The sequence below is a fragment of the Manis javanica genome, chromosome 10 (assembly GCF_040802235.1).
Source record: "Manis javanica isolate MJ-LG chromosome 10, MJ_LKY, whole genome shotgun sequence".
Taxonomy (NCBI): Eukaryota; Metazoa; Chordata; class Mammalia; order Pholidota; family Manidae; genus Manis; species Manis javanica.
The window spans coordinates 113,644,237-113,658,849 of record NC_133165.1 but is presented as its reverse complement, the minus strand read 5'-3'; the positions used below and the strand labels follow the sequence as shown (position 1 = coordinate 113,658,849).

The 14,613-nt window shown below is 52.7% G+C and overlaps 1 protein-coding gene across 11 annotated transcripts in view; it reads left to right on the top strand.

The window, feature by feature from the left end:
• The first annotated feature begins 977 nt into the window (after positions 1-977).
• The window catches only part of TTLL1 (TTL family tubulin polyglutamylase complex subunit L1), a 30,222-nt gene continuing 16,586 nt past the window's right edge, over positions 978-14,613 (top strand). For 2 of the 11 annotated variants that reach the window (XM_037006822.2, XM_037006823.2), the window contains exons 1-5: positions 980-1,136; positions 4,199-4,230; positions 5,967-6,036; positions 8,566-8,682; positions 13,806-14,014. In XM_037006822.2, the coding sequence (XP_036862717.1) occupies positions 8,570-8,682; positions 13,806-14,014 (322 nt within the window). In that variant the 5' untranslated portion in view covers positions 980-1,136; positions 4,199-4,230; positions 5,967-6,036; positions 8,566-8,569. Of the gene's footprint in view, positions 1,137-1,642; positions 1,802-3,980; positions 4,108-4,198; positions 4,231-4,465; positions 5,729-5,966; positions 6,037-8,564; positions 8,683-11,796; positions 11,915-13,805; positions 14,015-14,613 lie in introns of those variants that run through there. The other 9 variants (XM_037006821.2, XM_017681013.3, XM_037006826.2 and 6 more) reach the window with 9 other exon arrangements.

Below are 14,613 nucleotides of genomic sequence, written 5' to 3'. Positions count from 1 at the left end.
AGTCTCAATTTCTCCTGGGACTACCTAGCCCCCAGTTGATTCTTCACATTGCCCAGAACTCTTCCAACTGTTTGCTCTGTGATGTTGGTCTCCGCCCACTGGTGGTACCCAAGCCTTCTCGTATTTTGGCTGCTGGTATTTTTGGTGATGCTCTTTGGAATGCCATATATGCCGCACAAGGGAGGCAAATGTGGTAAGACATATTAAATGCTTTCGTAAGTGCTATTCACCAGGAATTTAAAATCTTTTCCACCCCTGAGAGATGGAAATCATTATTTCCTTTTCTCTGGAAATAAATGATAATGAAGAGGCAGGGATCTAGAATGTCTCAGAACAGGCATGTATCCTTTTTAAGCCCCCTAAATGCACTTTTATGGCTGACAGACTTTGGAATAGATACTCCTTTATTAAGAATTACTTCAACAACAATTTGAACAACTCCTATGTTCTATGCCAAGAGCCTCTGAAATACAATCTTTCAGTGTAGGTGCTGTTGTCCCCAGTTCATAGAGGAGGAAACTGAAGCTCAGAGAAGTCAGGTGACCTGCCTAAAGCCATGAAGTTAGTAAATTTTGGAGGAGGATTCAATCCAGGTCTGGCTTCAGTTTTAAATTTCTCACCAGGCCAGGCTGCTTCTTCCTAACAGAAAGAGTTTACAAAATACAGTTTGAGGAACTACACCTGTCCCACGCTCGGGGAACACGTCACAAATGAAGTGACCTTTGGGTAGGTCACTTATTAATACTTGCTGAGCGCAACATGTCATGTTATGCTAACAATAACCCTAGGAGGCAGATGCTACCAACAGGGCCGATTTTACGCATACGAAAGCTGAGCACCAGCGGGGACAAGGAGCAGACGGCGAACCCATCCCAGGCCACAGGGGAGCCCGGCCTGGGGACCTGGACACGCCCCTGGAGAGCTTGACCCCGGAAGCAGTCGCGGCACCTGCGGCCGCGTCTTCGGTTGCCAGGGCGCCTTTCCGGAAGTAGAGCGCGGCGCGGCGGGCTGGTCCGCGGAGCCCGGGCGACGTCCTCCTGCCTGCGGCGGAGTGGGGCTGGAGGCGGGGCCGGGGCGCGGCGCGGGGCCGCCCTCCTTCGCGCTGCTTGGTGCTCCCCCGCGCTCCGCGCCCAGAGGTGAGGCCCCGCGGGCTCCCGGACCCGGGGTGTGGCCGTGCGCGGGTGGGCCAGTGCGCATGCGCGCGCGGGTGTGGACCACCAGCGGCTTAGAGGTTGCTCCCTGACCTCGTCCTCAGGAAACCTGTGCTGACCACCGTGCCCCTCTTACTCCTCCGAGTTCCTATGACTTGCCCTGTGCCGCCCGATCGTTGTAACTGCATTCTCTATATTATCGGTTATTCCGGAATTTCGTGTTCCTAGGCTTGTCCCATTCATTAGCAATCTGTATTGGTTTCTCTTGGCATCTTGTGGGGTACCTGTGGCGAGAGCTCTGGGCAGGGCACAGACTCGTGTTTCCCGCCCTGCTGCTCTCTCTGGGGGACTGGACCTAGGCTTTTCCCCTCCCTATTTACCCATCAGTTAAAGGGGGTGGAAGTCGGACGTAGTCCTCCCCCATAGAGTAGCTGAGGCATTACAGGACATTCATTTTAGAACTGCAAGTCTTATCTTTGTGAACTGTTTAGGGTTTGCAAAGCGGTTCTTTGTTCCGGTTGTGGCAAGTACAATACGACTGGCCCTGCCCTGCGCTCAAGGAGCCGGTAACCTATGGAGCACAACAGTGTCACCCAGTGGGGGTGTGGAGATGGACAGTGGCAGTACAGTTAGCTACTTACCACACTCAGGTGAAGTTGTCATTCACATTATTTATTTTGTTGACAATGGCGTTTTTTTCCTTTTTGAAGAAGACTAGCTGTAAAAGAAACCAGATGCCCTAGAATCCCGGCCTGGCAGGGACTGAGTTGAAAGTGATAACGATCAAGAGTGTCTGGGGCGGTGGGAACAGGGGCAGAGAGAGCTTCCGTTTTGATGGGTGGACCCCGAAGAGTGAAAAAAAACCCTTGAATGTAAGTTCTTCCCCCCACTTGCCTTTCTCCTGAAAAGTGTCCTGGCTTTTATCTGGGAGTAGTTATTAACCCAGGGAGTGAAAGTCCTCTGGGCTAATATCTGTCCCCCTGGGCTTGCAGGCCCACATGTTCCCTGAGATGTTCCCTCACTCAGCAGAAATCAGCTAAACTCCTGGCCTCTTCATGCCTCTGGTGATGCTGTGCAAGTCTTTATGGGTGATGGATTACTGATTTCTCTCCCCTGCAGGCCTGACCACCCTTATAGGGCTGGGCCATGCCTAATTCACTACTCGGCAAAAACAGCTGTTTGGTTGTGTGTGGAGGGAATTCACTTCTTTATTTTTGTTAATTTATCAAATATAGATGGAGTGCCTGCTATTACTAGACACTCTGGGTTCTGGGGATTCAGCAGGAGACAAGGCAGAACAACTTTGCTGCACTCATGGTGTGACATACCTGTGTGGAAGACAGATAGTCACTAAGGAATCAAATACATGAACTAGGCCGGTTCTTTTCAAACTTAAGCAAGTGTAAGAATCGCCTGAGAGCTTGTTAAGGTGCGGATTCCTGGGCCCCGCTCCCAGGAGTCTGACTGTGTCCATCACTGTGTTGGGAGCTTGAGAATTTGTATTTCTAACAAGCTCCAGGTGATGCCGAGGCTGCAGGTTCACGGGCCATGCGTTTAGCTGGTGCTAGACTAAACAGTTGTGTACAATATGAGTGCCCCAGAGAAGTAAAGTGGCAGTGCGGTAAGTGGGGAGGATTGCGATTGGGACTGGGAAAGCTGCTCTTAGGAGCTAACCTTTGAGAAGGGGCCAGAGGTGGGAGAGGAGCTGTGGATAAAATGAGAGTTCCTGTGGTCAGGATTCTCACCTGGCCCTGGTTGGCTAGCTCACTACACAGGTATAGGCAATATGTCATTACTGACCCTATTAAAGAGCTCTGCCCAGTGCTCTGGGCGACACGGTGGCATGGCTGTAAGGCTGCAGGAGAGCAGAGCGGAGCCTGGAGTGGTGGCAGCACCGAGGACAGAGGCCCAGAGGACGGCTGTGTGGGTAGAGAGGCCCAGAGGCAGAGACGGGCTTGTTGCACGCAGACTCGCTCTGAGTGAACGGGATTTCAGTGACTGACCTGTCACTGTGGGAATAAAGTTGAGTATAACCCTTTCGCCCCAAGAACGTTTTACTGTCATTTCTTTGGTCACATTGAATCCATAGGAAACTTGCCTGGGGCTGAAACTCATTGGCAAGACAGGAGCAAAGCCTTAAGACAGGAGGCAGCTTAGTGGGTGTGAGGGGCTGAAAGGTGGCCAGCGGTTGAAGAGGCGTGATGGGTGGAGGAGGTGCTGGGAGACAAGGCCCAGAGGTGATGGGGGCCCATATCATCGCAGGCCCTGGGCGGCAGACTGCTAGTTTATTCTGTGTGCATCGGGAAGGTACTAGAGGTTTCTGAGCAGAGTGACGGGAATTACTTTGTGTGTACAAAAAGATCAGCCTGCTGCTGGGTGGAGAATGGGTTGCAGTGGGGTGAAGATGGCTCTGAGGAAACCAGCTGGGGCCTGCTGCGGTCATCCAGGATTGCAGGGATGCTGGGGAGCAACACGGAGAGATCTGGGCTCTTGTGGAGTGCAGCTGGTGTGGTTAGCTGCTGGACCGATTCCCTGCCTCCTCAGGACCGCAGCTGAACTTTGTTGGGTTGTTAAAGCATGTTGCTACGGGGCTTGCCCCCAGTCGAATGTGTCTCTTGCTTCCCCTGAATCAGGGCTGTCACGCCAGGCAGCTGTATATCCACTGTCATGGGCGTGGCGCAGAGCGACTGTCAGCGCCGAGTGGATGGGTCAGCAGCTCGATGTCCTGATGTGGAAACTGGTTCTCAAGCTTGTGAAGATCCTGCCCACTTGCCCTGGGAGGGGGCCCACGTTGTGTTGGGAAAATAACCACCCACCATCTGCTTTCAGGATGGCTTTCTGTGGCTGACATACCTGGGGTGGTGACAGCGCACTGAGATTTGCAGCTGTGATCAGCACATTACATTTTTATAATGCTCAGTTCTGAAAGTAGCCGGCCACGTGGCTTCAGATTCAGGTGCATGAGTTAATGTGAACCAGTAGGGAGGTGACATGTCAAGTTCCTTACATGGTTATGTTAACCCCACTTTTTTTTCCTTCTATTTTAGGAGGAAGTGACAGGACTACAGTCTACCATCAGGTGTTTACTTACCTATTTTTTAAGGAAACTGGTTTAGTTTCTTTGGGCTGGGAAGGGGTCAGCCCTGGCTGCTGAGCTGTGGGGACTGGCCAGCCAGTTCCTTTGTTCTACAGATGATTTCTGAGTCTGCTCACTGTGCCTGGCCTGGCGGGATGCTGGGGGACAGAGTCAGCTCACCCCCTGCCCTGCGGGTTGACATGCAGCGTGGGAGGAAGGCCATGTGGGTTGTCAGGAGGTTGCAGTCTCACCCCTGCCTACCTGAGCCCCACTGCCCCATCCGGAATACCTGCCTGCAGCACTGTGGTAGTGGTAATGAGGCACAGAATAGAGAAGGGTGTGCCCAAACTGCCCAACCCAGTGCCCGGCACGTCCTAGCACTTCGTAAGTGGTGGCTGCTGTGTTTGGTGATAAAGTAAGTAGTAATTTAGTCTGTGAGGGTGGGGCTGATCTCCAGGGCCCGGCCAAGAGCCTGGCAGGCCCATTGTCAGCAGGGGCAGGAATGCAGAGCCGAATCGGGGAGAGCCTCAGGGCCAGGCTCTTCTGAACTGTACATGTTTCCGATCTGCCTAACTGCTTGGAATACCCGCTGTGTGCCAGGTCCTCACCTGCCCGACCTTGCAGTATCCCAGCCATACTCTCCCTGAGGACTCCAGGGGAGGAGTCCTGGCCTCCTCCAGCTCCTGGTGGCCGGGTATTCCTTGGCTTCTGGCGGCCTCGCTCCAGTCTCTGCCTCCGTCCTCCCAGGGCCGTTTCCCTCTGTTTCTGTGCCCCTGTGTCCTCACATGGCGTTCTCTGCCTGTGTGTGTCTGTGTCCAAATTCCCTTCTCATAAATTCACCTGTCATTGGATTAGGGCCCACCTGAATGACCTCATCTTGCCTTCAAGGGCCCTGCTTCCAAATAAGGTCATATTTATAGGGACCAGATTAGGACTCCAGTGCAACTTCTTTAGGGACACAATTCAATCCGTAAGATTTCCCGGAAAGCGACTGTTGAAAGTGAAGAGTCAGTTCAAAGACCTGTCCATTCAGCCACTCACAGTATGAGTGGTTATGTCTGCCTCTCGTGCCAGAGGGCTGGGTGCCGGAGATAACAGGGTTGGGCAGATGGACTGTGAGCTTTGCTGCAAATGCTCACACCTAAATCTAGAAAGAGTCAGTGGGATGAGAGGGAGTCGGGGAACTGAGAGAGTCCCTGCGCTCCCACACGTATAAAAGGCGTGCACATGGCAGGCTGCAAGGGAGTGCCAAGCGCCTACAGGTGGAGGGGAAGGTGCACAAGGGACTGGGAGGGGGGAAGTATTAAATCCAGCGGAGGTGGTGAGAGTGGCCCCCCAGGGAGTGGCCTTTGAACTGTGTCTCCAGGGTCGGTGGAGTCGGATAAGGGGCAGTGGAGAGAACCGTGCAAGCCCGGGCTCATGGGTGAGAAAGGGTTGTGTGTGTGCACAGCCCAGCAAGGAGTGGCCGCTCCGCCGGAGCAAGAGTACATGAAATGGAAGGGTGGGTGGCCGCTGGAAAAGGCTGGCAGGAGCCAGTATACATCCTAGCGTTCTGAAATATTTATCACAACAAGAACAGGGCCTCGAGGCATCTCCCGGTGTGCACTTGTTAACAGAAGGCGCCGTTGCCGAATACTCTGCTTACTCACCAGAATATTCTGGCTGTATTCATACAACTGTTAGAGCATCTCTCGGGCTTCTGCTGTGTACGTTTCATCTGTGTATTAATTGTATTTTAGGTAAGAACCTGAGGCAGGAGTGAAACCGAAGAGAAATTGGATGTTCCTGTTGGCTGCCTAAGTACCTATGGTAGGTCCCACCCGAGATGTGCTCCTTAGTGTCATTTGTCCACACTTGGTTTCCTGCTCCGTTAGTGAGCATGAGAATATTCGCCTTGTCTGCCTTACTGGGCTTGGGGAGCACCCCCCGGGAGTGTTTCATGACCTGGAAGGACAAGCATAACGTGCGGCCTGTATCATTTACATTCTTGCTCTTCTTTCTTCTGTGACCCCAGGTGGGGGCCAGTGGCTGGTGTGAGGTCACCAGTAAGATTTATGTTTCGAGGGGGAGTTGTGCAGCCAGGGTGGCTGTGGTGTGGGGCTCGCCTGATGGAGGGTGGGGACGGTTCTGCGGGTGGGCTCTAGAGGGCAGCAAACGAGCAGGGTTCCCCGGGGATGCAGGGCTCTGGGGGCTAACATCAAATAGAGAAAAGTTCCCCTCAGCGGCGGGTTTCGACACTGCAAGTGGGTGCGAGGCACGTGGGATTTGCTCAGAGCAGGGATGCGAGGTAACAGCGCGTGGGGGCTCAGCTTCTGTGTCCTGCCGTCGCCTCTGCGTGGATCCTGACTGATCAGTTCAGGACCTTATGTTGCTGTGAGTGGCACCTTAAGAGTTTGCAGAGAGCAACTCCCGCTCTTTCCTCACTCGAACCCTGTGGACGATTTCATCCTCCTGATGAAGGGCCATCATAGAGGGAAGTGAGAGCCTGTGTGGAAGAGCTGGCACTTTGGAGCAGAGTCACCTGGGTGTGTGAATCAAGGCCCCGTGACTCCCTTCAGTTTGGTTCTTAAGTAGGCTCTTAACCTTTGGGCTTCAGCTTCCTCGTCCATAAAGTGGGAATGACCATGTAACCATATCACCAGTTTCTCGAGTGCTTTCTGTGGGCCAGCCACTGTTGTCAGGGCTTGGCGGGTGTTTGCTCATTTAATCCTCACTGTGAGCTCCCAAGGTGGGCGGACACTGTGGTTATGCTCATTTTACAAACGAGGAAACAAGTTCAGAGAGGTTAGGCAACTTGCCCCAAATCGCACAGCTAGTGAGTGGTGGAGCTGGGCCTCAAACCCAAGCTCAGGCGCCCACACTCTACCACAGTCGCACCTCTGTGACGCCGCCGCTGCTGGGCCTGAGGCGAGGGAGAGGGGCGGCCGCTGGAGCAGCTCAGGCTCCGCCTGGTGGAATCCGTCACGGGAGTGCCTGGTCCTCCCGCTCCAGGCGAGGCGTGCCTGGGTCCCCATCTCCATCTCCAGGCCTTTTCTGTCCGATCAGGTGGCTCCAAAAGCAAGTCCACGGGGGCGGTATCTCTGTTCATAAGGCCCTCTAGTGCCCTGGCTCTCTAGCCTGGTTGTTTGAGGAACCCTTTCAGATAAGACTGCACTCGAAGTATAACAAAGGCCACCTTCTCTGGCTGGCACTGGAGCGGGCGCCTGGAATCCTGGGCTGAGCAGTGTGAAACCAGAGTTTCGTAGCAGGAAACTGAGGTCCAGAGAGGTCAAATCACTTGCTTAGAGTTTCGCAATGGTACCAACTGGTCTGGGACCATTGTCTGCCCATCTGAATTAAGCACCTACACCCTGCCAGGCACGGTGCTAGGCCCTGGGTGCAAAGCCGTGAAGAGGAAACCCAACTCCCTGTCCTCCAGCAGGGACAGAACTGTAGGGGTGCAGGGGGCCCTGTGCCTAGTCTGAAGAGTCAAGTGACATTCATTTAATGGTGGCAGATGAATGGGAGGTGGGTTGGCCAGGCAGAGAGGGAGGAGTGAGCTCTGCGGGCAGAGGTTCCGAGCATGTGCCAAGGCCCTGAGGTGGGAGAGAGAGTGGGCAGAGAAGTCCGGTGTGGCAAGGACAGCAGATAAAGGAGAAGGCAATGTGAGATACTCCTGGAGAAGCAGGCGAGGGCCAGGGGTCTCTATTTTAAATGCACTGGGGAGCCATGGAGGTTATCCAGCAGGGGGAGTGCTGTGGTCAGATGGACACTCACCCATCACCTGCCCTTACAGAGGCTGAAGTACAGTAGGGCAGGGCAAGCAGGGATGTGGGCAGCGCCCACCCAGTGAGGGGTGCCCCATCAGGATAGCACCCCCATCCACCCCTCAGAGGCCAGCTGCAGGGCCCCACCCAGGGCAGCCTTCCCACCCGTAGCGCCAGGTGCCTCTCCTTAGTGGTTCCTGTTGTAGTCATGACTGACCATCCGTTGGTGATCATTTAATTGCTGCCTTTATCTCACACTAGACCCGGCCTTTTCAGTCTTGTCACGAGTTGACATTTGAGCTGGGTGTTTGGCTTCAAGGGCCATCATGTACATTGTAGGATGTGGGGTAGCATCCTGGCCTGGGGGGTAGCACTAGATGCCAGAAGCTTCCCCCAGCCCCAGTTACAAGCAGAATGCCTGCAGACATTGCCCCGTGTGCCCTGGGGGCGGAAGTGGCCTGGCTGAGAAGCTCTGAGCTGGGAGGTCACGCCTGGGTGGGGGGGTGTAGGCTCGTGTGGGTAAAAGGATTCCTGTGGGCAGGGGAAGTTACATATTGAAGTTTCAAAGCTCTGAGTAGTTGATCTCTTCCAGGAGTATGGCAGGAAAAGTGAAGTGGGTCACTGACATTGAGAAGTCGGTGCTGATTAATAACTTCGAAAAGAGAGGATGGGTCCAAGTGACAGAGAATGAGGACTGGAATTTTTACTGGTGAGTATAAAAAGTGGGATTTGATGGTTCTTCTGAGGCCTGTTTGCCAGTGTCATGATCCTGGCAGCTCCAGTACAGACTGCACCCATGGTGGATGGCGCTCTCAGAGGTGGGGTCCCCAGGCCGTCATGCCGCTTCCCGGGCGCCTGATGAGCGGGTGACAGGAAAGCAAAGCTGTGTGTGTGTCGTGGAGTGGCCCCGCCCTCCCATTTATCACCCTGGGATGAGAAGTCCTGGGATGTGTCTGCACAGCCGAGTGTGGTTAGCACTGCAGGGATTTGGGCGAGAAGCCAGGGCCACCCCTCGGGCTCCCCTGCCCAGGGCCCAGGCCTGCTCCCTGCAAGTCAGCGCCCCAGGGAGGAGGACGGGCAGGGTGTCATGGCAGAAGGTTCTGTGCTTCCCTCCAGGGGGGCAAGAGGATTCCAGTTGGATTGTTTAAAAAATAAGGGAGAAATGAGAGTGGGAAGAGCAAAGGCGTGTTTGGCACCAACTCCTGGGCACCCCTCTGCCCCCTGAGAGACCTGCGCGTGCCCTGGACTCCTCTCCCTGCCCCACCTCTCCCTCTTTGTCGGGGTGAGGTCCTGTGTCCTCCTCGGTCTGCTCCCTCCCTGGGGTGACAGTAATAGCCCCTGAAGCAGGCGTCCTGTCCCAGGGCAGTCTCCACCTGCTGGCGGGTTATACCACATAAATCTGGAGGTGTTCTCTGCTGCCCCCAGCCCTCCGCAGCTCCTAGGTCCAGAGCAGTGCAGCAAACCTCTGAGGGGGGCCTGGGGGGAGCACATCAGGGTCTCTGGAGGCTCTTTCACCCAACACACCCACCACCCCAAGACTCTGTCCCTGCCTTCTGCCTACTGGCATTTCTCCAGCCTCTTCCTGGCAACCTCCAGCCCCAACCAGGCTGCACCTGTTTCCCTGTTGTCCACTAAGACATTCTGGCTTCCACACCTTTGTATGCTCCGTGCTTTCTGCCCCCTTTCAGCCCTTCCTTCGGAGATGCAGTGCGTCCAGGGCTGGATGTCCAGGACCTGGAGCCAAGGTCATGCCTGGTTTCAGACCCTGGCTTCTCCACTGCTGGGTGGCCATTAGCAAAGGACTTGACCTCTCTTTGCAAAAATGCTTGCTTGAGGCTTAAATGAGTCAGTAAAGGACCGAGCTTAGAGTAGCACCTGGTGTGCAGAGGGGGCTTTACGAGCACGTGCAAAGCTGACCTTTGTGGTTGCCTGCCCTGAGAGCCACCTGTGCCTCCCAGGCGGCTTTATTTGGATGTCACATAGCCAATGCTGTGTGCCATGATTTGTGATTTCCCCACCTGTCCCCTCTTCACATGTTACTGTGCACCCTGTGAGAGTGAGTGAGGACCTTGCCTGGCTCATCACAGCGTCCCAGAGTGATTGGAGGGATGACCTTTGCTTTGCTCCTAATGGCAGTTAAAGTAACTGCACCTTAGGTCATGACCTAATTTTAACTTCCCTTTGGGCACACGGATGCAGAGTGCTTATGGAACAGTTCACCTGTATGTGGTTTGGCCCGAGTTTATATTCTTAACTTCTCAAAGGTAAAATGAAATGATGTATCCGGAGCCCTGTTTCAATTGGAGCTCTGAAAGAATACAGTGTTCGGTGCCTGTTACTTTTGTATCCCATGGCTCTTTGCCCTGGGCTCAGCAGGCACCGGAGAGTTCCCAGCCTTCTCTGAGTAGATGATCAGGGCTCCAGGAGGGAGTTGAGTGCCTCCCTTCTTCATGCCAAATAAGAAGCATTTTGGAGCTATTCCTAACAAAAAAGGGAGAAGAAAAGAGCTAAAATAGTATAATGACTTGGGTTTTTATATCTTAAGAGCTCTCCTGTTTTAAGCACTAAATGTACTGCTAGATCTTAAAAATCGGTTTGGGTGAAATATTGGAAACAATTAAATGTTAAATAGTTGGGGGAAGGTGAATGCATCAACTCAGTGGGTTATGGTGCAGCCATGAGAATAATGAGGACAATCATAAAGCAATAAAGCAGCTTGGGAAGTTGTATAACAATAAGCATGAAGGAAAACATTATGAAACTGTATTTGTATTCTGAGGGTGACCTGCAAAAGCTTGCACCCGGGCAGGAAGTAGAAGCAGCGCGAAGCCTGAGCACAATTACTCCGCTTGAGTGGGTGTAGTAGTTGTCTGTTGCTAAACTAATGGCAAGTAACAAACACTACAGAAAGTAGGGGCTTAAAACAGCAACCATTGTTCATTGCTTGTGAGTTTGGTTGGGTGGATCTTTCGATCTGGTAGCCTTAGCTGATCCTGCCTGAGGTCACTCATGCTTCTGTGGTCACCTGGGGCTTGGCTGGTCTAGGACGCCCTTGGCTAGGACAGCAGAGGCTGCTGTCCACAAATCTGTCACATCCCCCCAAGCCAGCTAGCAGGGGCTTATACTCGCGGTGGCAGTTGGGGTCCAGGAAGGAGAACGGAAGCTCTCTAGGCCCTTCAGGTCTCATCTCAGAAGTGGCACGTCATCTCTTCTGCCACATTCTTTCTGGCCAAAGTGAGGCCAAGGGATACACGTCTGGGCCCAGGCAGCTTCCCCTCCCTGTGTAGGAACCCTGTGCAGGAGCCCTGGGCTGCATGTGAGAAGCCTGGCTCTCCTGGTACTGTCTTGCTGGAGAGGTGGCGGGTAGGTGCTATGCGTGGCTGCGCTGGGCCCGCCAAGGTGCCAGACACACAAATGAAGCCGCCTTGGACTCTCCAGATCAGCTTATCTACCAGCTGGATACCACTGAGTTGCCACCTGGAGCACAAGGATGCTCAGCTGAGCTCCACCCAAATTCTTGACCCACAAAACCAGGAGACATAATAGGATGGGTGTTGCCTTAAGGTGCCAACGATGGGCAGTACCAGAGCACAACTCATCACACACCTGAGGATGGGGGGCAACCAGCTCGTTATTTTAAAAATTGATAAGTAAAGAGAAAGAATCAAGCATTTAGTCTTTCCTGTATGAGCTATTTTTCAAGGTACCTAAGTTGATGAAGGGAAATTACTCCTTGTAGAAATATTCCTGCTAATAAATAAAGACAAATGAAAGAGTAGAATATCACCATTTTGCACCCCTAATGAATAGGGTGCCTGTTCAGTTACAGGGGCCACCAACCCCTGGGCAGCTGACCATTTTAATGTCCTGGTCCGAATGGAGACGTGCTGTAAGTGTGAGAGACACATCACGGTTTGAAGACTTAACCTGAAGAAGCAAATGTAAGAGTCCTCAGCGCTAAGTCTGATGTTGATTCTGGGTTGAAATGCTAATACTTTGGATATATTGGGTTAAATAAGATAATATTGTTAACATTATTTTCACGTGGCTGTTGGAAATTCACTGCCTGGGTGTCTCAAGTGTGGGTCCCATTAGGTTTCTGGTGGCCGGCGCTGCTCCAGGCAGTGCTCAGCGATCAGCGGCGGCCCCGTGGGAGAGGCCCGCCGGCTGGATGTGCCTGTCAGTGGCTGTAATCGCCACCTGGGTGCAGCCTTGCACAAGGCTTGACCTGCAGCTCATCAGACTTCTGGGGCTGCCTCCCAGTGTACAGAAAATACAGGCCGGCAGAGCTCACTAAATAAGAAGGAGCCGCTGAGATGCCCTGCAGGACAGACGACCAGTGCCTTCAAATAAATGCGGAGAGAAAAAAGGGAGGGAGAGTGTATAGATTAAAAGAGACGTGAGACACACAGAACCCAAGAATGGACCGGCAGTTACCAAAGGGAAAGGCACTGGGGAGGGAGAAGGGGATTAAGGGGCATTATGATTAGCACACATAACATGGGGGGGCACGGGGAAAGCAGCATAGCCCAGAGAAGACAAGTAATGACTCTATAGCATCTTACTACACTGATGGACAGTGACTGTAATGGGGTACGTGGTGGGGACTTGATAATGGGAGTCTAGTAACCACAGTGTTGCTCATATGACTGTATATTAATGATACCATAATAATAATAAAAAAAGATGTGAGACAGAACGGCGAATGAGAAGCCTTTATTTGCACAAGCTGTGAAAACTTTGTCAAACAGTGAATTTTGGACGCCGATTAATGTTTGATGACATTCAGGATTACTGCTACTTTTTTATAAATTGTGATGATAGTGTAAGTAGGATATCATGTAATGTAAAAAGGAGTCCCTAACTATTGGTCTTACAGGAATATTTTGGGTGAAATAATACATCGGGGAATTGCAGCAACATCGGCCTGTGTGGGGGGACTGGGTGTGTACAGACGAAACAAGGCTGGAATGCACGGTGACAACTGTTGAAGCTGGGCGGTGGGGTGGTTACACTTTTCTCCCCACTTCTGCATACGGTTGAGCTTCTCTGTAATCAGTTTTTTTAAAAATCCCTTTATTCTAATGATCGTGGAATCAAAAGAAACCCTCTGGGTGCTTGAGGCACACACTTTTTATGTATGTGGCCTGGGATGAAGCAGGCAAGGACCACAGAGCAAGAAGCCACGCAGCCACCTGCCTTGCTTTGTGACTGCGGCTTCCTGATGGGCACTAGCCCCTCCATCCTTCCTGCCGCCTCTCTGGCCTGGTGAGGGTGGCGGGCGCAGCAGGGAGGCTGGTTTTCCCAGAGGATTAGAGGAAATCGTTTCTCTTTCAGCTCTCTCCTACAGTAGGGTGCATCCCAGTTCAGCTGGCCTGGCAGAGAGCTCTCCCAGAGGTGAAGTGCCAGCTCAGGACCCTTAAATAATCCTGTGATTGTGGTTTTAAGAAGTCCCTGTCCTGCCTGACTTTGGCTACAAATATTGTGTAAATGAGTTTCCCAATTTGAAAGTCTGAAAGACGTTGTCTTTCACTAGTTTGTTATCAAATCAATGATACCGTTAATTGATAAACATTTATGGAGCATCTGCTCTGTGCCAGAGAGTGGAGCCGCTCAGGGCACAGCACCAGAACAGCTCCTGCCTGAGATGGCCCAGGTCAGGAAGCATCACTGGGCGCTCTGCTGTGCCGCTGTGGGTCTGGCATCCCTTGCTCAGGTCGGGGTGGGGAACAGGTGAGCCTCTGAGGGCACGTCCTGTGGCTCTGATGACAGCTCCCCCCCCGGGGTGCACTCTGAGCCTGTCCCGTGTGCCCCTCTGTGCTTGTCTTTCAGGATGAGTGTGCAAACCATCCGCAGTGTTTTCAGCGTTGAAACCGGCTATCGGCTCTCAGACGATCAAATAGTCAACCATTTTCCAAACCACTATGAACTAACCCGGAAGGACCTGATGGTGAAGAATATTAAAAGATACAGGAAAGAGCTGGAGAAAGAAGGGAGTCCTCTGGCAGAAAAAGATGAGAACGGGAAATACCTCTACCTGGGTTTGTGCCTTCTTCACCAGCCTCATGTCTTAAATAAAGTTGAGATTTTTACCTCCGCAGAAGCAGGCAGCGAGAGGTGATTGTGGCTCTGATGGGTGAGTGCGTGGGTCCGGTTGTGGCGGACACCTCATTCATTCCGAGTGCGTCCAGCAGTGGGGATTCAAGTTTGGAATCTGAGTTTTCGTGAATGTGAAATGTGATGCATACAAGGGAGACAATGTCCTGGGTGCCCAGCCTGGGGTGGGGGTGGGGGGTGCGGTGCATCCGGGGGATGGGGACCCACGTCCTGAGCCATAGACTGCCCTCCGGGATCATTACCACATCTAGCAATGGATGCCCAGGGAGAACCGTATGTCCCGTCCTGTCTGCTGATAAAAGCTGAATGTCAGATAGTTTCAGAATCCCTTTACATACCTGGGAAAAATCAGATAACTGGCTTCTCTGGGCCTCAGTTTCCTCATCTGATAAATGGGAATGGTAACAGTACCTGGTTCACAGGTGGCTGTGGGGATTAAATGATACAGATTTCTAATGCTTAGCACATGGGTGATAAAGGCACTTAACTGCGCAGGAACTGAATGGCCGAAGTCCTTGTACTG